This window comes from Bubalus kerabau, chromosome 3, assembly GCF_029407905.1.
Source record: "Bubalus kerabau isolate K-KA32 ecotype Philippines breed swamp buffalo chromosome 3, PCC_UOA_SB_1v2, whole genome shotgun sequence".
Taxonomy (NCBI): domain Eukaryota; kingdom Metazoa; phylum Chordata; class Mammalia; order Artiodactyla; family Bovidae; genus Bubalus; species Bubalus kerabau.
In genome coordinates this window covers 26,631,686-26,658,507 of record NC_073626.1, presented here as the reverse complement: position 1 = coordinate 26,658,507, position 26,822 = coordinate 26,631,686, and the positions used below count along the sequence as shown (strand labels likewise).

Sequence of the window (26,822 nt, the reverse complement as noted above, 5' to 3'; positions counted from 1 at the left end):
CTGTGACAATAATTTTCCCTCTCTGAAATATGATCCCCACTTATTTTCCCTTGTGGCTCACACAGCAAAGAATAATCCTCTTGCAATGCAGGAGACCTGGGTTTGATTCCTGGGTCATGAGGATCCTCTGAAGAAGGGAATGACAAACCATTTCAGTATTCTTGCCTGGGGAATTTCATAGACAGAGGATCCTGGAGGGCTACAGTCCATGGGGTCGCAAAGAGTGGAACACAACTCAATTAATTAACACTTTCACTTTTATTTTCCCATACCCCAAATTCTAAGAACAATAGGTTTTAAATAAATATCACAGAAATATCTGCTCTTGAATCTTTTTTTTTTCATTATTTAAACTCCTAAGGCATTCAATATTCAGATATTTTATAACTGAGAGAACATTTTCATCTCAATCCAGTGTAATTTGATTAGGACACAGTACCAGGCATTAGATTAAGAACCTTCAAAAAAAAATGTCTACCCAGAAACAGATGAAGTTTTTCCGCTCCACTGCTGATTGGTCCCTTTTCTAGGGACTCTCCAATCCTGCCATACATGGAAGCTCTCATCGGCTTTTATTCTGTGAAGTGGCCTCACCAGATCCACTGTGTTTGAGCTGTGTTGACTACCATTACTTCTTCCTTTGTTCTCTATTATGTCTGGGATGGTGGCTCTGCGGATCCCCAGAGGCCTCTGGACAGCAGCTGTGATGGTGACCGTGGCGGTGCTGAGCACCCCAGGGGCTGAGGGCAGAGACTCGCCAAGTAAGTGCAGGGCAGCTGCTCCCTGGAGCCACCACTCTGGGGAGCAGGCTCTGAGGGACACTTGGGCTGGGGTGTGATCTTGGGATACTGTCTTTTATCACACACTTCCTCCCATTGGGAATGAGGGCTATGTTACATTCTCATTTCCACCCTCTAAGGACAAGGTGAGGACAATTCCCCTCCCACAGCTTTAACCCCGGGAACGTTATAACGGGGAGGAGGAGACAGTGTGTATCTACTACAAGTGCCAGGACAAAGTGAGCATGAGTATTTTTTTTTTAAAGATGTGACTTTCTCCAAAGTAGGCACTGCAGAATCTGTCATTTCAGGGTCCCCCAAGACCTTGTCTGGACTTACTACTACGGGTTGGGGATGGGTAGGGCAGCCATGGTCTCTGCAGGCTCAGCATTTGAGGGGAAGACTGTATATTCCTGACTTTCAGTGGAGGGTTTGTGGAAGCAAACTTTTATTTCTTGAGTGGAGCTGCCTGGGTGACCACAGACAGAATTTTAATCTCAAGTTTCACTGATTTGTAGTCAACTGGTGACTTGAGTGATAGTCAGAAACTTGAGTTGAGGATGGACAGGATTTAGGACAAAGGAGAACGTAAAAAGAGAATATATATTTGATTATATATTAGCTGTAATTTAATTTGAAAGTCCATACTCTTTCTGTGAATAAACTGTCCTTTTTAGGACTTGGGGGTGGGTGGGGAGGGGTTTGCTGGTCCCTTCAAACCACACAGGAGTCCGGTGCGGGTGGCAGAAACTCAAGAGTAAGCCAAGGCGTTGTAAGGACACTTTGCTGGGGACCAAGAGAATAATCCTGTCAGGAGGAGGACAAGCTTAATTCTACAGGTCCTTTGCCATCCCTTGAACTCTCCTGCTCTCGTTTGTCTCTGAGGTTCCCAGGAGTTCAGGGTAAAATCGGATTTTATGTGAGAATCTTTAAGTACAGAGATGGATGCAAAATCAACCTGCCGCCCTATTTACTTGATTCTGCGCCTCTAGGGATCACAGGTCCTAGGGCTCCCTCAGCGTCAGGCCTCCTCACATCCTGGGAGCCTGGGGAGGAACCACTCGAGGACCTGGGTTCACAGCAGAAGGCGCAGGGCCGAGCTGGAGCGGAACAGGGGTTGAGAGGCGGCGGGTTTCAGGTTTACGGACCCCGCTGGCGGCGGCCGGCACCTCCCCGTCTGTCCGAGCGGGCCGCCGCGTGGGGCAGTGGGGCTGAGGCCTGACCGAGCGGCTGTCTCCCCGCAGAGGATTTTGTGATCCAGTTTAAGGGCCTGTGTTACTTCACCGACGGGACGGAGCGGGTGCGGCTCGTGGCCAGACACATCTACAACCAGGAAGAGTTCATGCGCTTCGACAGTGACGTGGGCGAGTACCGGGCGGTGACCCCGCTGGGGCGGCGGCAAACCGAGTACTTCAACAGCCAGAAGGACGAACTGGAGCGGGTGCGGGCCGAGGCGGACACGGTGTGCAGAAACAACTACCAGGCGGAGCTCATCACATCCTTGCAGCGGCGAGGTGAGTGCCGGCCGCCCTCCGCGGGGCCGCCCTCCACCCGCCAGGACTTCGCGCAGGGAGGGGGCTGAGTCCTCCGGGGCGGGGTCCCCAGACCCACGAATGGGACAGAGGGGGCGCTGAGGGACAGGGGACCGAGGGCACAGCGTGAGGGTGGGGGTGGGGATCGAATTTGGCAGCCCTGGAGCCTTCCCTGCAGAGGCGGCCCGGCCTGCCCGGTGTGGGTCACCTCTCCAAGGCCCCGTCCTGTGCTGTTATTTCCACTCATTCTGTACCTCCCCGCCTGGTGCTTTTGGCGAATTTGCTTCCTGGAGGCCTGACAGCTCAGCCTGGTGGCCTTAGGGTTACTTCGGGTACTCTCAGGGCACCTTGAACTCGTGGTGATGTATTACTGTCATGAAATAATACATTTTCTCTTTTTGGTTTCAAATTATCATTCACCGTAATCCTGGTTTCTTAAGTGTATATCACTATATCACTGGGCCTGGACCTTTTTCAGACAAGGGGCTGTCTTAATTATCCCTGTGTGCCTAGTCTGACACATTGGCGGGTAGTATGAATTCCATAAAACTGTTAAATTAATGAATAAATGTACTTGGTTGCCCATCCACTTAGGCTCAAGAGAAACATAAAGGTAAATAGGGCCTTAAAACTGACTTTATAAATTATGCTTTACTATTTTTCTTAATGCTTTAAAGTAAATTCTTATTGACTTGAATGGCTTTATAATTTGTGAATGCAAAATTAGCAATTTAGAATTTGTGAATGCAAAGTCTGAGGGAAAAAGTGTTTGTTAAAAAAAAGCCCCCAGCACTTGAATGGTATTGTAAGAGAGAGTTTTAATTTCTTAGAAAAGGTCAACAAATGGTATAGAAGAAAGACTGAAGTTTCAGGATAAATAAAATAATGCCATTAAATTACTGAATAAACATTATTTCTAGTTTCTTTTGGCCTAAACCCTGCCTTTGCTCCCTTCCTCTCTCCCCTCCCAACATTTCCATCCACTTCAGGAATTATACCCATTTAATAAGCAGCAGCTGCTGCTGCTAAGTCACTTCAGTCATGTCTAACTCTGTGCGACCTCAGAGACAGCAGCCCACCAGGCTCCCCTGTCCCTGGGATTCTCCAGGCAAGAGTACTGAAGTGGGTTGCCATTTCCTTCTCCAATGCGTTAGAGTGAAAAGTGAAAGTGAAGTTGCTCAGTCATGTCCAACTCTTCGAGACCCCATGGACTGCAGCCCACCAGGCTCCTCCATCCACGGGATTTTCCAGGCAAGAGTACTGGAGTGGGGTGCCATTGCCTTCTCCGTAATAAGCAGCTAGTTCTAGACAATTATCTTACCAAACACCATCTATATTATGCTACTTCATTCCACAACTATCTTAGCAATTAGTATCACCACTTTATATACACTAATTGTTGTTGTTCAGTCACTCAGTTGTATCTGACTCTTTTCGACCCCATGGACTAATATTGGGACATACTAAACAGCTTAGGTAATTGCATCATAGTTATCTGCTAAGCTGTGGAGTGTCCCCCAAATACAGAACAGTTATGATGCTCTTTACCATGTGTATATCATCTAACGGAAGCAAAGCTTCCATTAAAGCCAGTTATGACCAGAAGCAGCAGTATGAGTCTGTTTCTGCCTAGTTTCAGTGCTAGTGGGATGAAATGATATATTCAAGGGGCTGAAAACTCACTGATTAATCCCTAGTTTGACCCCAGTGTTATCTATACATGTTCATATAACTTTTAGCTTACTTTACAGTCTTGCCTTCTTCTTTATCCTAATGTCACTGAATACTTACATTGAGGGCAGAGGGTGAAATGGTTAGATGGCATCACTGACTCAATGGATATGAGTTTGAGTAAATTCTGGGAGATAGTGAAGGATTAACCGAAGCCTGGTGTGCTACAGTCCCCGGAGTTGCAGAGTTGGACATAATTTAGCAACTGAACAGCAACTTATATTTTTGTTATTTCAGTTCTTTTTCATAAAAAAATTATCCTAACATTTTTCTCTTGAACTTGTGCCCTCTACTTTTACTCCCAATCTGTTTAAGATGAACAGATTTTATAAGTCCGCATAGTTGACTATGACTTCAGTCAGAGCCCAGGAAGAAGAGCCTGATCAAGGGTTAAAGTCCAAACTAAAAGCGTGCTTCCTTCGAGATGATGATCATGAGTGATATGTAATTGGGGTGATGAGACTGCCTGCTGACCTCAGCAAGTCACAGTTACATGTTTACATAACATTCTCATTAACTCAGGCCGACTGCTGCAAGAATCTCAGAATATTTTCTATAGGGAATATATGACATAATGTCTGATTTCAGAACAAGACAGTTATTCCTAATAGCAGGGGAATGGAGTAGGATAGGGAGCCAGCAGTTAAACTCACTTGAATATTAAAAGAAAAATAGGAAAAAAAGAGGAAATGAGAGAACTTAACATATTATCAAAAAACTAAACCAGACGTGAAATATTTACTATGATTTCAGACTAAGAGAATGAGGGAGATTCAGTACAATGCCAAAAGAAATAAAGAATAAGGTGTGTTAAAGAAGTTGGGAGGTATGTTGCATTTGATGATGAGTAGCAATCTGAGAAGATAAAGGAATTGAGTCATAGTCAGACATAGTGTTTTATCATCGTTACTTGTTTTTAAAGTCCCTTTTCCTTTATTTCAAAAATTACAAGCTTTTAAAAAACATTTTTTGTTTGTTTCTGTTACTAGATTGCAAGTTCTGTGAAGTCAGGGGCCATGTTCTTGTGTATCTTTGGATTCCTTCTGCCTGTCAAATTTATGTTTGTTGATTGGATTAATAAATGAATCAAGGAATGAATAAAATATAGGTGGCATATATGATGTTGAGATGGAAGTTTATATATCTTTTAAAATTATATATGTAGCTCATTTTATTTATCATTATTATTTTTGGCTACCCTGGGTCTTCATTGCAGTGCTTGGGTTCAGTAGTTGCAGAAAGTGAGATCTTAGTTGCCCCACCACAGTTGGAACCTGTGGCCCTTGCACTGAGAGTGTTGAATCTTATCCACTGGACCACCAGGGAAGTCCCTGAAAGTTTATATATCTTGATGTAAATTTTGTGTGTGTGTGGGTGGAAAGTTCACTATAGCATGGCATCTGAGCTAAGGTTAGGCTAAAAGATGAGAGAGATGCTTTGTTGACTGGCAACATGTAAGAAGTGCTTTTGCTCTCAAATTTTGTTAGTATTGCAGGCTAAGAATTATAGAATATAACTTGTTTGAGAAACATTACTTGCAGGAAGGATGGAATAGTCATTGTTTTCCTACTTTGCTGGACATAAAAATGTCTAGACTTTCTTAATTCTTAGTCCATGTTGCTGTTCCTGAGGCCATGACTAATGTTGAAAATCTTAGCCAGCAGGTGGGAGTCAAAGCTGCTGGATTTTCTCTACTGTGGGGAGCACAGGGACTAACAGAAAAAGGTATCACTGTCCCAGCACAAGTCACTAGTGCTGATCCTGATGGTCACCTTTAATATGTGGGGGAGAAACAAGTCCAGGTGTTTTTTTTTTTTTATTTTAAAAAATTTCACAAATAGTGGTATAATATAGAATTTATAATTTTAAAATGCTCCATTATCAATTAGTATTGACAGAATAACTCTCATAGAGTGATTACAATGATCTCTAGAGACTGAAAAGGAAACTGACCAATGTGTTTATTTAAGCTAATAAAGTGGCCCAGTTCAGTTCAGTTCAGTCACTCAGTCCTGTCTGGCTCTTTGTGACCCCATGAACTGCAGCACGCCAGGCCTCCCTGTCCATCACCAACTCCTGGAATCCACCCAAACCCATGTCCATAGAGTCAATGATGCCATCCAACCATCTCACCCTCTGTCATCCCCTTCTCCTCCTGGTCTTAACCTTTCCCAGCATCAGGGTCTTTTCCATGAATCAGGTCTTTGCATCAGGTGGTCAAAGGATTGGAGTTTCAGCTTCAACATCAGTCCCTCCAGTGAACACCCAGGAATGGTCTCATTTAGGAAGGACTGGTTGGATCTCCTTGCAGTCCAAGGGACTCTCAAGAGTCTTCTCCAACACCACAGTTCAAGAGCAGCAATTCTTCGGCATTCAGCTTTCTTTATAGTCCAACTCTCACATCCATACATGACCACTGGAAAAACCATAGCCTTGACTAGATGGACCTTTGTTGGCAAAGTAAAAGTCTCTGCTTTTTAATATGCTGTCTAGGTTGGTCATAGCTTTCCTTCCAAGGAGTAAGCGTCTTTTAATTTCATTGCTGCACACACCATCTGCAGTGATTTTGGAACCCCAAAAAATAAAGTCAGCCACTGTTTCCCCATCTATCTACCATGAAGTGATGGGACCAGATGTCATGATCTTAGTTTTCTGAATGTTGAACTTTAAGCCAACTTTTTCACTCTCCTCTTTCACTTTCATCAGAGGCTCTTTAGTTCTTCTTCACTTTCTGCCGTAAGGGTGGTACTTCATTTGCATATCTGAGGTTATTGATATTTTTCCTGGTAATCTTGATTTTAGCTTGTACTTCATCCAGCCCAGCATTTCTCATGATGTACTCTGCATATAAGTTAAATAAGCAGGGTAACAATACACAGCCTTGATGTACTCCTTTTCCTATTTGGAACCAGTCTGTTGTTCCATATCCAGTTCTAACTGTTGCTTCCTGACCTGCATACAGGTCTCTCAAGAGGCAGGTCAGGTGGTCTGGTATTCCCATCTCTTTCAGAGTTTTCCACAGTTTATTGTGATCCACACAGTCAAAGGCTTTGGCATAGTCAATAAAACAGAAATAGATGTTTTTCTGGAACTCTCTTGCTTTTTCAATGATCCAGTGGATGTTGGCAATTTGGTCTCTGGTTCCTCTGCCTTTTCTAAAACCAGCTTGAACATCAGGAAGTTCATGGTTCACATATTGCTGAAGCCTGGCTTGGAGAATTTTGAGCATTACTTTACTAGCATGTGAGATGAGTGCAATTGTGTGGTAGTTTGAGAATATTTTGGCATTGCCTTTCTTTGGGATTGGAATGAAAACTGACCTTTTCCAGTCCTGTGGCCACTTCTGAGTTTTCCAAATTTGCTGGCATATTGAGTACAGCACTTTCACAGCGTCATCTTTCAGGATTTGAAATAGCTCAACTGGAATTCAATCACCTCCACTAACTTTGTTCATAGTGATGCTTCCTAAAGCCCACTTGACTTTACATTCCAGGATGTCTGGCTCTATGTGAGTGATCACACCATTGTGATTATCTGGGTCATGAAGATCTTTTTTGTACAGTTCTTCTGTGTATTCTTGCCACCTCTTCTTATTATCTTCTGCTTCTGTTAGGTCCATACCTTTTCTGTCCTTTATCGAGCCCATCTTTGCATGAAATGTTCCCTTGGTATCTCTAATTTTCTTGAAAAGATCTCTAGTTTTTCCCATTCTGTTGTTTTCCTCTATTTCTTTGCATTGATCGCTGAAGAAGGCTTTCTTATCTCTCCTTGCTATTCTTTGGAACTCTGCATTCAAATGGGAATATCTTTCCTTTTCTCCTTTGCTTTTCGCTTCCTGTCTTTTCACAGCTATTTGTAAAGCCTCCTCAGACAGCCATTTTGCTTTTATGCATTTCTTTTTCTTGGGGATAGTCTTGATTCCTGTCTCCTGTACAATGTCATGAACCTCCATCCATAGCTCATCAGGCACTCTATCAAATCTAGTCCCTTAAATCTATTTCTCACTTCCACTATATAGTGATAAGGGATTTGATTTAGGTCATACCTGAATGGTCTAGTGGTTTTTCCACTTTCTTTAATTTCAGTCTGAATTTGGCAATAAGGAGTTCATGATCTGAGCCACAGTCAGCTCCCAGTCTTGTTTTTGCTGACTGTATAGAGCTTCTCCATATTTGGTTGCAAAGAATATAATCAATCTGATTTTGGTGTTGACCATCTGGTGATGTCCATGTGTAGAGTCTTCTCTTGTGTTGTTGGAAGAGGGGTGTTTGCTATGACCTGTTGTTCTCTTGGCAGAACTCTATTAGCCTTTGGCCTGCTTCATTCTGTATTCCAAGGCCAAATTTGCCTGTTACCCCAGGTGTTTCTTGACTTCCTACTTTTGCCTTTCAGTCCCCTTTAATGAAAAGGACATCTTTTTTGGGTGTTAGTTCTAGAAGGTCTTGTAGATCTTCATAGAACTGTTCAACTCCAGCTTCTTTGGCATTACTGGTCAGGGCATAGACTTGAATTACTGTGATATTGAATGGTTTGCCTTGGAAACGAACAGAGATCATTCTGTCGTTTTTGAGATTGCATCCAAGTACTGCATTTTGGATTCTTCTGTTGACCATGATGGCTACTACATTTTTTCTAAGGGATTCTTGCCCACAGTAGTAGATATAATGGTCATCTGAGTTAAATTCACCCATTCCAGTACATCTTAGTGGGATGATTCCTAAAATGTCGATGTTCACTCTTGTCATCTCCTGTTTGACCACTTCCAATCTGCCTTGATTCATGGACCTAACATTCCAGGTTCCTATGCAATATTGCTCTTTACAGCATTGAATCTTGCTTCTATCACCAGTCCCATTCACAACTGGGTATTGTTTTTGCTTTGGCTCCATCCCTTAATTATTTCTGGAGTTATTCTCCACTGATCTCCAGTAGCATATTGGGCACCTACTGACCTGGGGAGTTAATCTTTCAGTGTCATATCTTTTTGCCTTTCATACTGTTCATGGGGTTCTCAAGGCAAGAATACTGATGTGGTTTGCCATTCCCTTCTCCAGTGGACCACATTCTGTGAGACCTCTCCACCATGACCAGCCCGTTTTGGGTGGCCCAAGTCTAACTCAATGAAGTGGCCCAGTATGGATCTAAATCCAAGGCTTGGAATCCAAGGATCTTTCCACTCTGGTACCAAGGAAGGACTCCTGCCAGTGGGAGATCTGCTGTGTGGTCTCACGTCTCACTGTGTCTTTTCCTGTCTGTTCCTCCCCCAGTGGAACCTACAGTGACCATCTCCCCATCCAGGACTGAGGCTCTAAACCATCACAACCTGCTGGTCTGCTCGGTGACAGATTTCTATCCTGGCCAGATCAAGGTTCGGTGGTTCCGGAATGACCGGGAGGAGACAGCCGGCGTTGTGTCCACCCCTCTTATTAGGAATGGGGACTGGACCTTCCAGATCCTCGTGATGCTGGAAATGACCCCCCAGCGAGGAGATGTCTACACCTGCCGCGTGGACCACCCCAGCCTCCAGAGTCCCATCTCGGTGGAGTGGCGTAAGGGCACTTGGTCTCCTTTCACTGTGGGCCCTACAGGACAGAGCAGACAGAGCTTCCCCAGTCCATGCCCTCTCATCCCTTGTCCCCAGCATCACTACTGAACTGGAAATCACAGGATGCAAGAGTGCTCATGCCTGCTAGCACAGGCATCAGAAGAGCCAAATCACATTGTCTTTTTACATACAGGGAGCTCACTGTACACATCATGGCCCCAGAGCCCAGCCTGGTAGCTCTGTAGAATTGACTGGTGACCACAGTCTTAAGGTCTAAGGTTATGGAAGCGTCCCTGAGAGCAGGGATCCACTTTCACCTTCTCTTACCTGCCTACTGTGTCCAAAGATCTATTGGTGGGTCCCTCCCCTGGGGATGGTCAAAATGGAGAGCCAGGTTCCCCTGACACCTCCACCTCCTGTACCTCAGACTAGACCTCAAGCTTCCTAAAGGGACACCGTGAAATGTGGGGACAATCGCTGACACTCAGGCTCTGCTCCCCAGGGGCGCAGTCTGAATCTGCCCAGAGCAAGATGCTGAGTGGTGTTGGGGGCTTCGTGCTGGGGCTGATCTTCCTTGGGCTGGGCCTCATTGTCCATCACAGGAGCCAGAAGGGTAAGGAACTCTGGGGAAATGGGAAGATGGGCTGTGACTGCAACCCTCTGCTCAGGGCAGCCTCTGCCTCTGGATGTAGCTCTTTTTTCCTGACCCTGAAAGGAGGAGGTGAGGCTCGGGGTGGGAGGAAATGAACAACCTGGGGAGACATTGGAGTCTGATTTTATCTGTTGAAAGGGTAGCCCTGCCATGGAGATGGCTGGTGGAATTTATTCTAAGGCTTCCTTAAAGTTCATCATTGTCTCATGGGTTCCTTTCTGAAAACTTTCTCCATTAAGAGGATCAGGTTTCCTTTCCTTCTAGTGACAGCTTCATTCATTTGGGGGAATCTTAGCTGAGGGCAGTTAAGGCCTGTAGTCAATGGATAAGAAAGAAATACATTTCCCCTTGAGTTGCTTATCTCATTTCCCTTTGGGGTGAGTAAGGCAGTGGCTGTTTGTGTCATGAGAGCTTTTGTAGGACATTGTGGGCCCCTACCAGCAGGTGCTCTATTTCTGTTCTGTGTCAGTGGGGATAGGTAAAGGAGGGAGGGGTGTGAGGTGAGTGTGCCTGGGCGCAGTGTCTCATTCATGACCTGTTTCCTGATATGGAATCAAGAGTTAGGGAAGAAGTTTCTGTAGCAAGTTCTGTAGAAAGCTCCTGAAGTTGTTCCCCAGAACCAGGCCATAACTTTGATGGCATCTTTCTGTGAAATGTGGAGCCAGAGCTCTGGTTTGAAAGATAGACACCAGGATATCACCTACTTCATGCCACATGTTAGTGGCTACTGCCTGTGGGCATTTATAAGTGATTGAATGTGGTGGAAAGAAGGTGAGCTATCATTAAATTTACTAAAAAATTGAAATCTTCATATCCCCCAAAAGGACAAGAGCTGCTCCCCTGCTTCCCATGTCTCCTTGTCAGGTTGAAGTGTGGATCTTGTGTGCTGATCATTCTCTCTCTTCTACAGGGCTAATGCGCTGACTCCTGAGGATATTTTGAGATTGGTGTTTGCTCTTCTATAATGCATGTCTGTCCTTGCCTGGAATTCCCAGATGCCTGTCAGCCTGTCCCACTCTGAGATCAGAGTCGGTCACCAGGTCATTTCCCGTGGCCATCCCCCAACCAAGGATCTGGCTGTGATGCTGCTTCCTCCACTGACCATGGAGCCTCTGCCTGTGGATTGTCAGCTGGATCTACTGAGACTCCAAGAGCTTCCTCTGCTCCCATTTTTACCCAACACTGTGCAAAAGAAGCACATTGAAATCATTTACTGGCTGTAGAGTTTTTTTTTTTAAATCATAATTGAACATGATTATGAGTTGTCTGTACTCTGAACCTCCTTAAATGAGTAGAGGTAGGAACCATTGCAGAATGAAGGAAACTATTTTGGGGTGAACCAGCCAACTGAGGACCAGAAGGAGACTAGAAGCACCATTGTGTGCCATGTAGGGGTGGGTGGACAGAAGAGAAAGAGAATCAACTTTTCTCTGTCTACACCTTTGTCATTCTGTATCTGCATCTCTCTTATTTTCTGCATTTCTTTCTTACCACCTCACATCACATCTCTGTTTCTGTGTTTGTGTGTATGACCCTATCTCTGTTGTGTTTCTGGATTGTCTTCCAGAGTTTCAATTATTCTAGGAAAGATTTTGTCTGGCCCAGGCTTGGTAACATGCATACCTTTCAGAAACATCATCCTGTACATGGTATGCAGACTCCTGGCATTGAGCCCATTCCCCTGATTGGGAAATGACTTCCCAACATGGAGATGTTTGCATCTGTCAAATGGGGTATTCCAGTCTACAGATCCTCCTTAGTGTGGAGTGGCTTAAGGGGAGTTTGTTTCTTGTTGACCCCAAAATACGAATGGCAGAGTTCCCTCTGGATCTGCGGTCTCTCATTGGAGGTACTGACTCACATTCATCCCAACCCACATGTCCTGCACAGTCGTCTGATGGCACTGCTGAGGTGAAATTCTCAGAAGATAGAGCTCCCCTGTCAATTCGTGATGATACTTTCTTAGGTCACTGTACCTGGTGGGTCCAAAGACATTGATCCAGCCCTAAAAGCTAGTCTTCATTTTAGTCCCTGGGATTAATTACTAAGACGGGTGGCTGGGTGCTTATCTTTGAGGTTATGGATGGCTGTGCCTCTGAGGACCAGACACTCCCTTTTCCCTGATCCCTCATTCACTCAATGTACCTGAGGAGGCAATGGCAGGTCATTCCCTCTCCTGGAAAGTCCAGCCTTTCTTGAGATCTTTATCTGTTGTACCCCAGGATGCACTCCAGGTCATCAGCAAGGGACACGGTGGAGTGTGGAGACTCCAGATTCTGCTTCCCAAGGAGGTCATATTCTGAATCTGCCCAGAGCAAAATGCTGAGTGGAGTCAGAGGTTTTGTGCTGACTTTGCATCTTCCTTAGGGTGGATGTTGCCATTCACAATAGGAGTAAAGAGAGAGTGATATCATAGGGAAATTGAGAGGGCTTGTGTTGGGTGTCCAGGGAAACTTGGGCTCAGTATGTAGCTCTTAGATTTTGATCCTGCAAAGGCAAGAGGCAGGACTGGAGATTGAACCAGATTCACAGTTTAGGGAGACATTGAGATCTGACTTTTCTAGTTGAAACATAAGACCTATTACAGGAATGAAAAGATGAGTGTATTCTGTGACATTCTTACAGTTCAACTTTGTCACATAGGCCCCATAGGAAGATTCCTTCTTAATGAGAGGTCAATATCTTTAGTTCCTGCCTGTGACAGTTTCATAGAAATATTTTTTTCTTTTGCATCCAGATTTCATTAGGAAATGTAATCCTTTATTGATCATTTAATTTAAAATAACAAGTATGTTTTTGGGGAGGTGAAGTAGAAAAGAATAATTTTACTGCTTTGCCAGGTAAAGGGGCCACAGCAGGCTTCTGCCTTTGAAACAAGTACATCTTTTATAAACAAGTTTGCTGGCCAAAAAACCCCAAGTCTTGGTAAACATGTAGCTTGGAGAAAAGTGCATGTACTAGAGAACAACCTGTTTGTCATGAGCATTTGGCCTTATCATCAATTACATCAGTCAGTATGTCTTTCAGGGACAGTGGTGTTCAACAATATTCCATAAACTTCTGTACATTACCCAGCCTCCTCTGCAGTTAGATTGGAGTCATGTGACTGGCACCAGCCAATGAAACTTAAAAGTGGGTGTAAGTTCTGCTTGCTCTCCTTGTTATTGCAAGCCTGGAAGCCATTGTGGAGGTGATGGTATACAAGATGTTGGAAACTCTATAACCTGAATCCCTTGAATGACTGCAGAATGGAGTCCCTTTTAGTGAGCTAAGCCATCGAGATTAAATTTATACTGCAGTTTAACATCTTACTGTAACATAACCTTGCTTTTCTATAATGGAATGCTTAACTGAAGAATAAAGGTCATAAGTTAGATGAGCCAGTGGAGTTAATGGAAGTTAAGAGATGATGAATTTTTAAAAACACTTGTTTGTTTGTTTTCTTCTACTGACAGTATAAGTATTCCGTGACTAGAACAGTGCTTCTGCAGGGCATGCTGTTGAGAGGGTAACAGGCAAGAAGGCCAGGGGTCTCCAAATGGAGGAAGCAAGCTGCAAGTGTCTCTTGAAATTCTGTGTTGCCATGACGACACCTGGTTCCACCAGAACTTAGCTTTTTCTCAAACATTGGGCTGATAATAGCTCAACAAGCCAGTATTCATATCAATTGTTTTATGGCTGGGGGATGACACACCTCATGCCATCCTAGCTCAAAAATGCATATTGTGGGAGAGGGGCCTGGTGAAACTCCATCAACCTTGAGGTGTCTCTCTTATCTGATTAATAGTTTTCTAAACATCCAGCTAAAGACTAGTGGGGGGGCACTCTCCGTCCCCCTTCTGATGTCTATGTCAGAAGCTTTGTCCCTTTTCATACTTTAATAAAACTCTGCTATGCAAAAGCTCTTGAGTGATCAAGCCTGGCCCCTGGTCCCAAAGCTAAATCTTCTTTGAAGATAAAGAATTCCACACTGCTCACTGTAAGCTAGCACTGTCCTGATCAACCTAGTCTCCACCCTTTGGGAATGAAGGGTTTATTCCCTCAGTTGTTGGGAATGTTTCTGACTGATACCTCTCAGTTGTTTGTCCCCCTTTGGAATTACTTTAGGTGAGAAGAGCTGTCTCATCCAGTTTTATTCTACTTCCCAAGGAAATTCACCTCCAGTGGCAACTCATTGTAGGGCTATAAAGGCCCTGAGTCTTGCCTTAACTTGTGTCAACTCTGAAGGACTCATAGCTTTGGAACTCCCTGGAGTTAATTTGAGGACATTTTCTTGACTGCATAATAATCCAACTTCTAAAATCAAGAGTCATCCTATGTAATTCTTGTTTTAGTTTCTATTATAATTTAAATATATTTATTTTTGTGTCTTCTTCCCTTCAATATGACCAGTGTTTTTATCACTCTTCTTAGAAGATGAAGGTATTGGTGCCACTATGCTTTCCTTCACCTCTTCTTTATGCTTCCACTTGCCAAATTGTGGTGTCAGGTATTTTAAAAAATATATTGTCAAAGCTAAAAATATTGGCATTCTTCTGTAATAGTAATTGTCTTTGGTCTTTGCTCATAGCTTAATTTTAAAAGTTGGGTGGGGGGAAGTTATCACTTTTAAACAACTTTATGTAATCATCTTAGGCTTGCCTTGGAGCTGCAGTAGTATGCTTTCTTTTCAGTGATGTCCTGGGTTGAATCCACTGTTGGATTCCTTACTTTCCTATTTTCTGAATAACAGCCTCCCTTTTCTAAGTCATATTCTTAATCAACAAGTCATAATCTTAATCAACAATCAGTAAAACTATGTGTGGTAGGCAAATTTATATCCTTTCATTTCTAACACTATTTTTATTCTTTCTTCATGCCTGATCATGATTTTGAAAAGATACACATTTGTTAATAGAAAACATTTTCTTTAGAACTTCCAGACCTGCCGGGGTCCAGCCCTGGCGGATCCAGGGAATTCGAAGCGGGGACGGTGTTGGCGAGGATCAGGAAACAACTGCTTAATTAAACGTTAATTAAGGATATAAAGAGTAATAGAATAAGGATAGCTCAATATAAAGAGTAATAGAATAAGGATAGCTCAGTAGGAAAATTCAGTGAAGAAAAGAGGCTGAAATAAGGATAGCTCAGTGAGGAAATTCAGTGGAGAAAAGAGGCTGAATAATTCAGTCAGAAGGTGAGAGAAAGAATGACATGGGGAGACCAAGTTTCGGTGAACGAGGCCCGCACTTTATTTTCCAAAGTAGTTTTTATACCTTAAGTTGTGCATAGAGGATAATGGGGGAAGGGGTGGAGTCATGCAAGGACAGCAGTTCCTGGTCCTAATCGAAGCCAGGCTTTCAAACTTATCATATGCAAAAGTTCAGGTGAATTACATCATCTTCTGGCCAGGAGGCCTGTTAACATTTTAAGAAACTTATCTTTCTCTAAGGGTGATTATTCCAAAGTCAGGCACCAGCCTCCAAAAAAACACTGGACAAATTCCTATAGGGCAAAGGTGAGGTGGGCTCAATCAAGAAAAGAATTAACTCAAGGGTCCAAGGTTACAAACATTGAGGCTACTACTTACATTTCTATACACCCATTATATCAATCAATACACTGCCAAGGACACAGTAGGTAAGGAGTATGGAGACTTAGCAGCAAACATTGGCCCAATAAGTGAAAAACCCTTCACCAATACAATTTCTAATCAATCTTTTAACTACTCAAAGGAATCTGTGTTTAGACAGTTTAGAACATCTCCTGCCTCTCACAGTTGGGAGGCTCTGAACAATCACATGTGGCCGGAAAAACCTATTCAGGCAGGCTAGAGGATTTCCAAAGGAGTTTGTAGGTTAAACACTGTCACACCCAGGAATTATTAACTTGGAGCTGTAAGCTAACTCTTTTTTCAGAGAGAGGTAGTGGGGGACAGCCCCCCATAAAGTCAGAGGTGTAGGTGAAAGCACAAAGCAGAAAGTAGGCAGACTCTGGTTTTGAGGGTAGATGCTCGAGAATTTCCAGGGGGACTCCTGAGGCTCAATCTCGCCTTTGCATATGCCAAGCCTCCTTCCTTATGACCTTTGCCATGGGCGGAGCTGGCTCCCAGCACAAACCTTTCTAATTATCTTAATTATAGCTAATTATATAATTATAGCAATATAGTACAATTAATTATAGTAGTATCTGGCAATCTGATTTTTGTCTATTGTAAGTTTATTTTATTTTTTTCCACCATCAGGATGCTTTATGGTCTTCTTTTAAGCCTTGAGGTCCTGAAAATTTTTAAATGATATATTTAGGAATGAGTCTTTTTTCACTAATTTTGCTAAATATATGACAGTCCCCTTCCATGTAAAGAGTTAAGTTCTTCATATCTGGAAAATTTCCCATTACTATTTGTTTTGGTAATATTGTATTTAAAATTTTTGTTCTTCTCTCTAGCTCTGTTATTTGATGTAACAATAGACTTTCCTGAATGTATTCTCTATGTCTTATCTTTTCTTCCATACATTACATTTCTTTGTTTTCTTTTTTTAACTTCAGAGAGATTTTCTTGGTTAATTTTCCAAGCTTTATGTTAAATTTTTCATTTTTAGTCCCCATTATTACTTTTATATTGGTAAACAACCCACTTGCCAATGCAGGAGACATAACAGACATAGGTTTGATCCCTGTGTCGGGAAGATCCCCTGAAGTAGGAAATGACAATCCACTCCAGTATTCTTGCCTGGAGAATTTCATGAACAGAGGAGCCTGGTGGACTACAGTCAAGGGGGTCACAAACAGTCAGACATGACTGAGCACACACAAGCAAGCAAGCGTTACTTTTATTAGATGCAATATCTTTTTTCCCTTCTGATAATTCTAATTAGAAAGGTTTTAAAGTTTGTTTAAACAATTTTGTTTGCTCTTTTTTTCCAGTTTATTTGCTCTTACATTGAACGTTCTTTACTATGTGATGATTTTTATTCTCATCTTTTATTTCATGTTGTAAGATTTTCTTAAACATTTGCTCTGCCCTCCTTAATTTGTTCTTTAACTACTATGCACCATCTTATTTCATCTCAAGATACATTTCTTTAAGTTTCTTCTAAACTCTACCAAATTTTGCACAGTGTCTGTGCAATACTCTTTTGTGTTGTCTTTTATTTTTCATTAAATTTTTCAGAGCTTCTGATTATATCTTTGTGGAATTATTTCATGTGTGTATATTTCCTCCCCTGGAGTGTAGATTTTTTGAAGACAATGAATATATCTCTTTTCACATTATTTTAATATACTGAGAACATAGAATGATATGTATGATAACATTGGTACTCAATAACCACTTTTGCATTACTAATTAAAGTAATCATCAGGTTACCAAAGTTTGGGGATTCAGTTCAGTCGCTCAGTCGTGTCCAACTCTTTGCAACCTCATGAACCACAGCATGCCAGGCCTCCCTGTCCATCACCAACTCCCAGAATTCACCCAAACCCATGTCCATTGAGTCGGTGATGCTATCCAACCATCTCATCCTTTATCGTCCCCTTCTCCTCCTGCCCTCAATCTTTCCCAGCATCAGGGTCTTTTCAAATGAGTCAGCTCTTCACATCAGGTGGCCAAAGTATTGGAGTTTCAGCTTCAGCATCAGTCCTTCCAATGAACACCCAGGACTGATCTCCTTTAGGATAGACTAGTTGGATCCCCTTGCAGTCCAAGGGACTCTCCAGAGTCTTCTCCAACACCACAGTTGAAAAGCATCAATTCTTCTGTGCTCAGCTTTATAGTCCAACTCTCACATCCATATATGACCACTGGAAAAACCATAGCCTTGACCAGATGGACCTTTGTTGACAAAGTAATGTCTCTGCTTTTTAATATGCTGTCTAGGTTGGTCATAACTTTCCTTCCAAGGAGTAAGTGTCTTTTAATTTCATGGCTGCAATCACCATCTGAAGTGATTCTGGAGCTCAGAAAAATAAAGTCAGCCACTGTATCCAGCCAATAATAAAGGGAAAACTACTTTGCTTACCTTTACTATTATTCTTTGTTGCATCTATCTATCTATCTATCTGTCTTTAGGGTTACATTTTTGAGAGGTTCCTGTAGTCTGGATTAGCATTTGTATACTCAAAGTTTCCTAAGTATGATAAAACTGAATAAAACTTTAAAAAAATGACATAACTTTAAATAGAATGCCCCTCTGCCTACTATTTTTTGCTTTCACTGAATATTTTTTTAAAAAAACTTTGAATTATTCAAAATTTCAACTATATACCGTAGTAGGGAGCATAGTACCATGTATTGGCAATCCAGCTTTAACAAGTATCAACTCATGGGGAATTTTGTAAACCCATCTACTTAATCTTACATGCAGACTTGGAAAATAATCTCAGAATCATATCATTTCATTCATAAATATTTTACTACAGAAATATAAAATGCAATGAGTTTTTAGAAATAATAATGCCATGAGCACACCTAAAATTAGATACATAATTCCTTAGTGTGTTTAGTGTCCAGTTTTTCTGATTGTCTCACAAGAATTTTTTAAGTTATTTTATTTGTATATGAATCCAAACAAAGCCTAGCATTTGGTCCATATATTTCTTTTTTTAATTTATAGTTTATCTGTTCTCTATTTTTCCTAGCAAATTATTTGCCGAAGAAGTGGAATTATTTGTCCAGTAGAACTTCCCATGTGCTGAATCTTGTTGGTTGCATCCTTCTAATATAATTTACCCTGAGATTTATGGTTTGGGTTCCAGAAAATAACAATAACACAAACTGTTAACATTTTTTGACTGCTTAGTATGTGCCAAGGAGAAGGCAATGGCACCCCACTCCAGTACTCTTGCCTAGAAAATCCCATGGGTGGAGGAGCCTGGTAGGCTGCAGTCCATGGGGTCGCGAAGAGTTGGACACGACTGAGCAAATTCACTTTCACTTTTCACTTTCATACATTGGAGAAGGCAATGGCAACCCACTCCAGTGTTCTTGCCTGGAGAATCCCAGGGACGGAGGAGCCTGGTGGGCTGCCGTCTAAGGGGTCGCATAGAGTTGGACATGACTGAAGCGACTTAGCAGCAGCATTAGCATTAGTATGTGCCAACTAAATGTGAAGTGCCTGATTTGTATATTAAATCCTTCAAAATCCTTGTCTGTATGTGGTAAGTACAAACGATATATTTTTATGTGGTTTTCAGTTTGTAAATTTAAAATAGCATATTAAATGTTAAAGTCTTATTTTATGCATATACTCTGAAATAATTCAAATAATTGTTCAAGAATCATGTAATTTGACATCATGAGGACTGATTTCCATCTTTGTTTATAGTAATGTCATATGGTGGCTGATAACAATAAATATTTGCTCTTATTTTTTGGAATTAATTTTATTTCTGCTAAACTTACACAAAGACTTAATGATTTAATCCCTTTAATAAAATGCAACTACCATGAAATGTGCTTTCCTTAGTATCTCATGGGGAAGGAGAACAGCATTTGTCTTTTTCCAGGACACTGATAGTAATGCTATACAATATAACCTGATATTATGATAACACATATAATGTAAACACACACACTACCTCCAATATTCTGGGTTGTTAGCTGATGAATCATTATATTTACATAACATTTACTTGAAATTCTATTGCCAAGAAATTCTCAGCATATTTATGTATTTTTAGGTGACCTACATTTCTTTCCAGATTAAAATTGTTATTTTATACATTTGGGATGATAATTACCAATCTAATTTTATTTAATCACTCATTTTAGAGTAGGTTTAGTTTCATAGCAAAATTAAATGGAAGATAAAGAGATTGCCACATATCTCCTGCCCTTACTATAACTTCCCTATTATACACCTCTCCTAATAGTGGCACATTTCTTACAAATGATGAACCTACATTGACATATTGTTAGCATGCAAAGCCAATAGTTTACATTAGGATTCACTCTTAACGTACGTTCTGTGGCTTTGTGTGACATGTATGTACTATTGTAGCATCATACAGAGTAGTTTCATTGCCCTAAATATCTCTTATGCTCTATTACCTATATTTTCATGATCAGCTCTGGTTCAGATTCCCTGCATTTACTAATTCCTTGCCTGGACTTTAAATTATTCTCTTGCTTCTACCTTACAGTCAGCTTTTAATTCTACTCCTCGCTTCTCTTCAAAATAAGCATGGATAAAGATCCGTTGCATATACCATAGCTTGACTAAAAATTCATAGGCCATAAGGAGGAGACATATTTTTTATTAGAGAGTAAAAACACAAAGTCAAATATTACAACTTTCCCTGAGTTCTCTCAGCAACCCCTTCACCAGTAATGTGTCACTAACCACTATACTAACCACTATACCCTGTCTATTCTCAAAGTCTAACCCAATCCCACTCCCACCTTATTTTGGAGAGGAAAAAAAATTCTCCAAAAACATATGAAAAGAAATTCATCTATAGCTCCAAGTTTGAATCTCCTAAATCGTTAAAGGTCTCAGAAAAACAATTTTCATATAATATAATCCATTCTTTTAAAGAAAATATGGATATAACTAGCAATGTTTTCTTATTTATTTATATACTATGTATAAAGTACTTTCTATATGACAAGATTATTTAAATTCTGTCAATAACTCTGCAAAGAAAGTGTTACCACCCCACTTTATGAATGGGAAAATAAGATTCAGAAATGCTAGATACTTTGCCTAATGCTATAATTTAAAATCCTAGCTGTAAAGTGCTGAGTCCTGTATTTGGATTTAGGTTTCTTTGCACCAAAGTCTACTCTATCAGTTGCTGTGCTCATATTGTGTCTTTTTTTCCCCAGACACACTTTTTCTATTTTTGGATTTAAATATATTAAAAAAAATCTTTACAAGGTAAGTCAGAAAGAGAAAAACAAATAAAGTATATTAACACATACATATGGAATCTAGAAAAATGATATGATGAACCTATTTTCAGGGAAAGAATGAAGACACATTCTCTCAGGGAATGGATTTGTGTTCCAATCACATTTTAAGCTCAATGATGTAGATGGCCTGGGCAAGGACAGTTTCATACATTTCATAGTTGTTCCATAAAATAATCTGCAATGCAATGTATGGACTTAGTAAGACTGAGGCAATGAACCCTAACCCTAACCCTAAATAATTTCCAATGGCAAAATGACTCCAAGTCAAGTCACATACTTGGAGTGAGGCCTTGGACACACTGAGGAGAGCCAGAGAATCTCATCTGTTGATCCATCTCCACTACAAGGACTTCCACTAGGAGACAGTGAGTCTAGAGGAGGATATGGTCCATTATCCCATCTATGCTGTTCCTCCAGAGATTTCTCTCTTGTAAGCTTATATTTTCCTTTGCCAGGAGGGGTGAGGGGCAGGAGCTGAGGATATCAATTGGTTATTTCCAGGGCATACAGGGATGCACAGAGATTCAGTGAGCCTGACTTCAGCTTATCTGCCTAGGAGCATCCTGGAGCCATATTCACTCTATAGTTCCACACATGCCATGTCAGGAAAAGTCTACACGGTTTTCTAGCAGGGATTCACGTAAGACATGAAGCAAACAACAGCTGTGTTCTTAAATATGTCTGTGGTTTCTACTTTAATCCATTTTCCTATTGTTTCTAACTCTAAATAAGGACAAAGTATTTGGTCCTTCTTAGATACCTGCTTTATTTTCTTATTTTAATGTTTTCCTAACAAACATATTTTTTTTCCTACCTAGATAATTCTTATCTTTTCAAGTGTGAGAGGGGAAGAAGAAAGTTTCTCTTATCACCACTAATTCTTTTTTTTTTCCTTAAGAGATTACATTATTATTATTATTTTATTTTATTTTTTAACTTTACAATATTGTATTGGTTTTGCCATATATCAAAATGAATCCACCACAGGTATACACGTGTTCCTTAAGAATTAAAAGTTCTGAAAACTAATTTTGACTCCTGGTACTTTAGAGATTCAAAATTCCTTTTTCCCAACTTATTTCTCTGTCAAAATTTTAAAGTGATATTAAAATAAGTATCACTTTACTTCTTGGTTTTTGTATTTTTGTTTTAACTGATCTGCACCAAAGGCAGAGAGTATATATTACCTTCATTGATGTCTTAATTTAGGGGTGGGTGGCAGCGGCTAAGGATGGAAAAAAAAGGAAGACAGAAATATTAACTCTAGTTAAGATAGCAAAATATTATCAGTCTCTACAAGCTGCTCCAGTGTTACTGGGCATGAAACATAATCTGGGAATTGAGGTTAAAGGGGCCTGAAGCAGAAGAGGCCATGGTTCTAATCAGCCCTGAGATGAAAGATGGGAAAAAGTCAGTAAAGACCTCATAAAGACATTTATTTCTTCCATGGATATATTAGTTTAGGGTCATTGGTGGATTAGGTAGCTGGGTGGGATATCTCAAGGATTCCATAATAGGTAACAATTGAGAAAAGAAAAAATTAGAAGGTCAGGGGGAGAATCCCAAATGTATGTGAGCTCTGAGATGATACAGCACCTTAAGTCCCAGAGAAGAAGTATGAGGAGGAGGGTAGGAGGAGAGAAGGTACATGATGTACTTGGCCAGAAAATAGTTCTAGGTCATCTAGCAAGTCCATTTTGTCTGTTCTCGAAGATGGACAGTGCACCTGCAACAGGAAAGACATGAGATCAGTGGGTTCCAGGGGGCTCCTGTGCCACTGTCATGCTGTTTCCCAGTTCAGCAACTTTCAACCACATTTGTGTCCACAACCTCTTCCCACTTTCCCCTGTCTGTACTATGTCCCCAGATCTAACAGATCGGAATTCTTACCTTCCTTCTGGAGTGTGACTCACAACGGCCCCTGGTGTCTGGAGGGGCCACCTGAACGCAGACCTCGGATGATGAGGACGGTGCCCACCACGATGCCCACAAGGCCCACGGTCAACCCCAGGGCACAGACCACAGTCTCTGTCAGCTCTGACATAGGGGCTGGAATCTCAGGTTCTGTGAAAGTGAAATTGTGGAACTCAGAATACAGAATGTTTCTGTGCATGTGGGTGGGATGGGACGAGGAAGGGTTGGCTCTGCAGACTTGGGGTATGGGGCTTAGGGAGGAGAGTGAGGTCTGTCATTAGAAACCCTTGGAATGGGAAGTTTAGGGCCATGAGATTTAGCAGATAACAGGCAGGGTGTTCTGGACTTGAAAGAGAAAAGAATGTTCCAAAAGGGTGGAACTCATACATACCCCAGTGTTTTAGCAGTGGCTCATCCAGGCCCCAGTGCTCCACTTTGCAGTCATAAACATCATCATCAGAAGGGAGGAAGGTGAGGTAACTGATCTTGGAGAAGGAATGATCATCCTTGGAGAGGAAGCTGGTCTCAGAAACACCTTCTATCACTGAGTGTCCATTCCTAAGCCATGTGATGCTGATCACAGGAGGAAAGATGTTGTCCACGTGACAGATGAGAGTGTTGGGCTGATCCAGCATCACGGGAGACTTGGAAAACACAGTCACCTCAGGAACCTCTGTGGTGAGGAAACAGCACAGATTTGAAATGGGAATAGCTCTGCACTGCCTCCTGGGGGAGCCCTCCCACCAACAGTTACCAGTCTGACAGAGGAGGAGCTTTTCTTTCCATTCTGTTTGGGAGGCACCATATGTTGCTTCTGTTTTATGCCTATGCCCCTGTTTTTGATGACCTGCCTGTCCAGTGGGAGGTCTGTGGGACCTCTCCATGAAATATTCAAAGATTGCATTATGGGAGTAGGGATCTTTCTATCATATGGAAATACGTGAGTTGAAAGAAGGCAGAGGATGAGGGTTCAGCTATTACCATGAGAAAATGTGGTGACTCCTTGGAAAGGAGAGAGTTTTATAAAGTGGTGAAGGGTATCTATCCTTAGGGAAAAAGGGAGTGAGGCCTGGTTTGAAGGGGTAGATTAATAAAGAGAGGCAGAGTGGGAAACACATACTGTTGGTAGCAGCAGTAGAGTTGGACTCTTGAATCATAATCTCCAAATTATATTTCGCATTAGCTATGTTTCTCAGCGCACCCTGAGGGTCAAAACTTGTAAATTTACTAAACAGAGGCAGATGCCAGACAGTCTCCTTCTTTTCCAGGTCCACGTAGAACTCTTCATCTCCATCAAATTCATGGGTATAGTAGCCAGAGGGACCATATGAGTGGTAGACGTTTATGCCATAGGCGCCAATGTGGTCAGCTGAGTCGGAGTGAGGAGCAAGAAAGGGAAAAATAGAGATAAGATCCTTATTAAGCAAAGTGAAAGAAGAAATTGACCATCAAACATTGTGGGCTTCATTTGTGGCCCAGTTTCTAGACAAAATTCCCAGTACCTGCTCCTTCTTCGCTCTGTGTTGGTAGTTGTTTAGTTAGTTAAAAAGCCTTGCAACAAAGCCTCCTTATCTTTGCAATGCATCTTGACTCCTTTTCCAGACAGGAATATATGTAATATCCTTTTCCTCTGGTACCTGTCCTGGGCTACCAACTGTTGCTGAAGAACATCACTCCACTGTGTCAGTTGGAACTAATTCACTTTTACAGTTTTAGCCTCAGCTGGATCCATGGTCCTGCTCAGTCATGGTCCTTCTGCTTTCCTGCATCATTTCTTTTCATTGCTAATCTGTATACCCTCTAGGGGACAGAAATCACGTCTTTTCATCTTTGAATCCCCAAAATTTAGCTTGCTGTGTTCTCAAAAATGTGTATTAAACATTGATTGTTATTCCTGAGAATTACAGAGATTTGGGGGAAGACTGACAGACATAGGTAGCCTAACCATATGAAGTCAAAATCAGCAGTGACCAGAGCTGCATTATGGCTTGTGAGCCTTAAGCATTGTTGTTTTTGTGAGTGCCTCCTTTTATAAAAATATTAAAAATGTATTTTATAGCCATATGATACAAAGATAAACATAATTCAGCTTGGATTAAAATTTAAAGCATTTCCCCCTATTCTAAAAGTCTGTTTTTCTTCTAATTTTTAAGGAAACAATTTTTATGAGCCCCACAAGCAATGCAGGCCCTCGGCACTGTGCCCACTGTGCCTAATGTGTAAATCAAGGCTGACAAGGATGCTCTGGTGCGATGAGGAAAAGAGGAAAATTGGAAGTGCTCTGGAGAAGCAGGTGAAACTAGCACTACCATACAAAATTAGAGTGGTAGCTGCCGTGGTTAATAACGTTGTTGAAGGTTAGAGTAACCTTTCTTTCACCTCCCCTTTAAACCATTTGGCTTTTCTACTTTGGTTTTTACAAACCCACTTTTCCTGTCTATGAAACAACAGAGATATGAGCCAGGGATGGATCCTGGAAGGAAAGGAAGATGAAGAAATGTAAGAAGAGCAGGTGGAAAGAGGGGGACAGCAAGGCAGAGGGTCCTAAGGGACCATGTAATTAACTTGTGCTTGCCCAGTTTCCTTATACAGGTCTTCATCACATGAACTGAAAGATAGGCAATTTGGGCTGACAAATTGAGAATAATATAATTTAATTCTCCAAATTTTTCTTCATAAAGTTCTTAATTTTAAAAGTGAATATATTTTCTACTTTGTTTTAGAAAAATATGAAGTTATACTTGTGATAGTAATAATTTAAAAATAATAATCATTGATATTTATGTGTCTTCATTACTTGGAAAGCATTTCTACATGCCTTTTTTATTTGATTATTTGTGAGGTGACACAAATGAAGTAACTGAGATTAAGTGAGAACCATGTGGTAAAATGCTTTGTCTAAGACGCTCAGCTGGGCTTGCTCACCTACCTGTGCTAGAATGCCAGCATAGAAATGTATGTAGATCTGAGACCAAGTAAAGGTTACTCTTCTTCATATCCACACAGTATTCATAATTCATGGAACTATATACCCCAATATAAACTTTAAGAGAAATACATGAAAAGCTTCAAAAGTTATTCAGAAAATTTGGGAGCAATAGCTCATGAAATTTTTTGTAACAAAACATCTACTTGTGAAAACATCTCTAATCTTTGAGACAATTGTGAATGAATGCCCTAGAGCCCTCCAGAACGTATTCACTGGATCCAATATCAGAAACAGAGCATGCAACAGCACAGGCAACAGAGAGAGTGGGTCTGGACCCTGATTTCCTGAAGGTGCAATGACGGTAACTTTTATATTTGCTTAATATTGAGAATGCTTCCAGGAGTCTCTATTTCTAGGCCAACCCCCACCCCCCACCCCTCCAATTCCCTGCTCCCTAACTTCAGTCTCCGTATCCTTCAACCGTGCACTCACCCACAATGTCTTCACTCCCAGAGGGACTCATCATGGTGGTGAGGGCGAGGGCCCCCAAAATCAGGGCTCTGTTCAGGATCATCCTGTTCTCAAGGTGGTCTCAGAAGTTGCTGTTCTGAGTTGCAGAGCAATGATGTGGGCTGAGTTGAGAGGGAATTCTAAAGATACCCAAGCCACACTCTGTCAGGTTAGGTTTTGACCAATCAGAAAAATCCTCTATGATGACACCTCAGTTGCCAGATGAAGACTTTGTACTAAGAGGCCTGGAAGGGACTGGGAAATCCCCTGGTTCTGATGCAGCCTCCACTCACAGTGGACCAGAAGGATCTGTCCATGAAAGGAGGGAGAGTATTA

General features: G+C 41.5%; 2 protein-coding genes across 2 annotated transcripts; one reads left to right on the top strand and one right to left on the bottom strand.

The window, feature by feature from the left end:
* The first annotated feature begins 586 nt into the window (after positions 1–586).
* Positions 587–15,474, top strand: LOC129645792 (boLa class II histocompatibility antigen, DQB*0101 beta chain). Its single transcript, XM_055571198.1, has 5 exons — positions 587–761; positions 2,024–2,293; positions 9,310–9,591; positions 10,090–10,200; positions 11,150–15,474. Exons 1-5 carry the CDS (start codon positions 653–655, stop codon positions 11,161–11,163), a joined length of 786 nt encoding a protein of 261 aa, XP_055427173.1. The 5' UTR covers positions 587–652; the 3' UTR covers positions 11,164–15,474.
* A 2,099-nt stretch (positions 15,475–17,573) lies between these two features.
* On the bottom strand, positions 17,574–26,612 carry LOC129645793 (SLA class II histocompatibility antigen, DQ haplotype D alpha chain-like). The gene is made up of 5 exons (XM_055571199.1): positions 26,469–26,612; positions 24,168–24,416; positions 23,439–23,720; positions 23,024–23,197; positions 17,574–22,859 (listed from the first exon to the last, which is right to left on the bottom strand). The coding sequence occupies exons 1-4, from the start codon at positions 26,548–26,550 to the stop codon at positions 23,043–23,045; spliced, it is 768 nt and encodes a 255-aa protein (XP_055427174.1). The 5' UTR covers positions 26,551–26,612; the 3' UTR covers positions 17,574–22,859; positions 23,024–23,042.
* Positions 26,613–26,822: the final 210 nt, after the last annotated feature.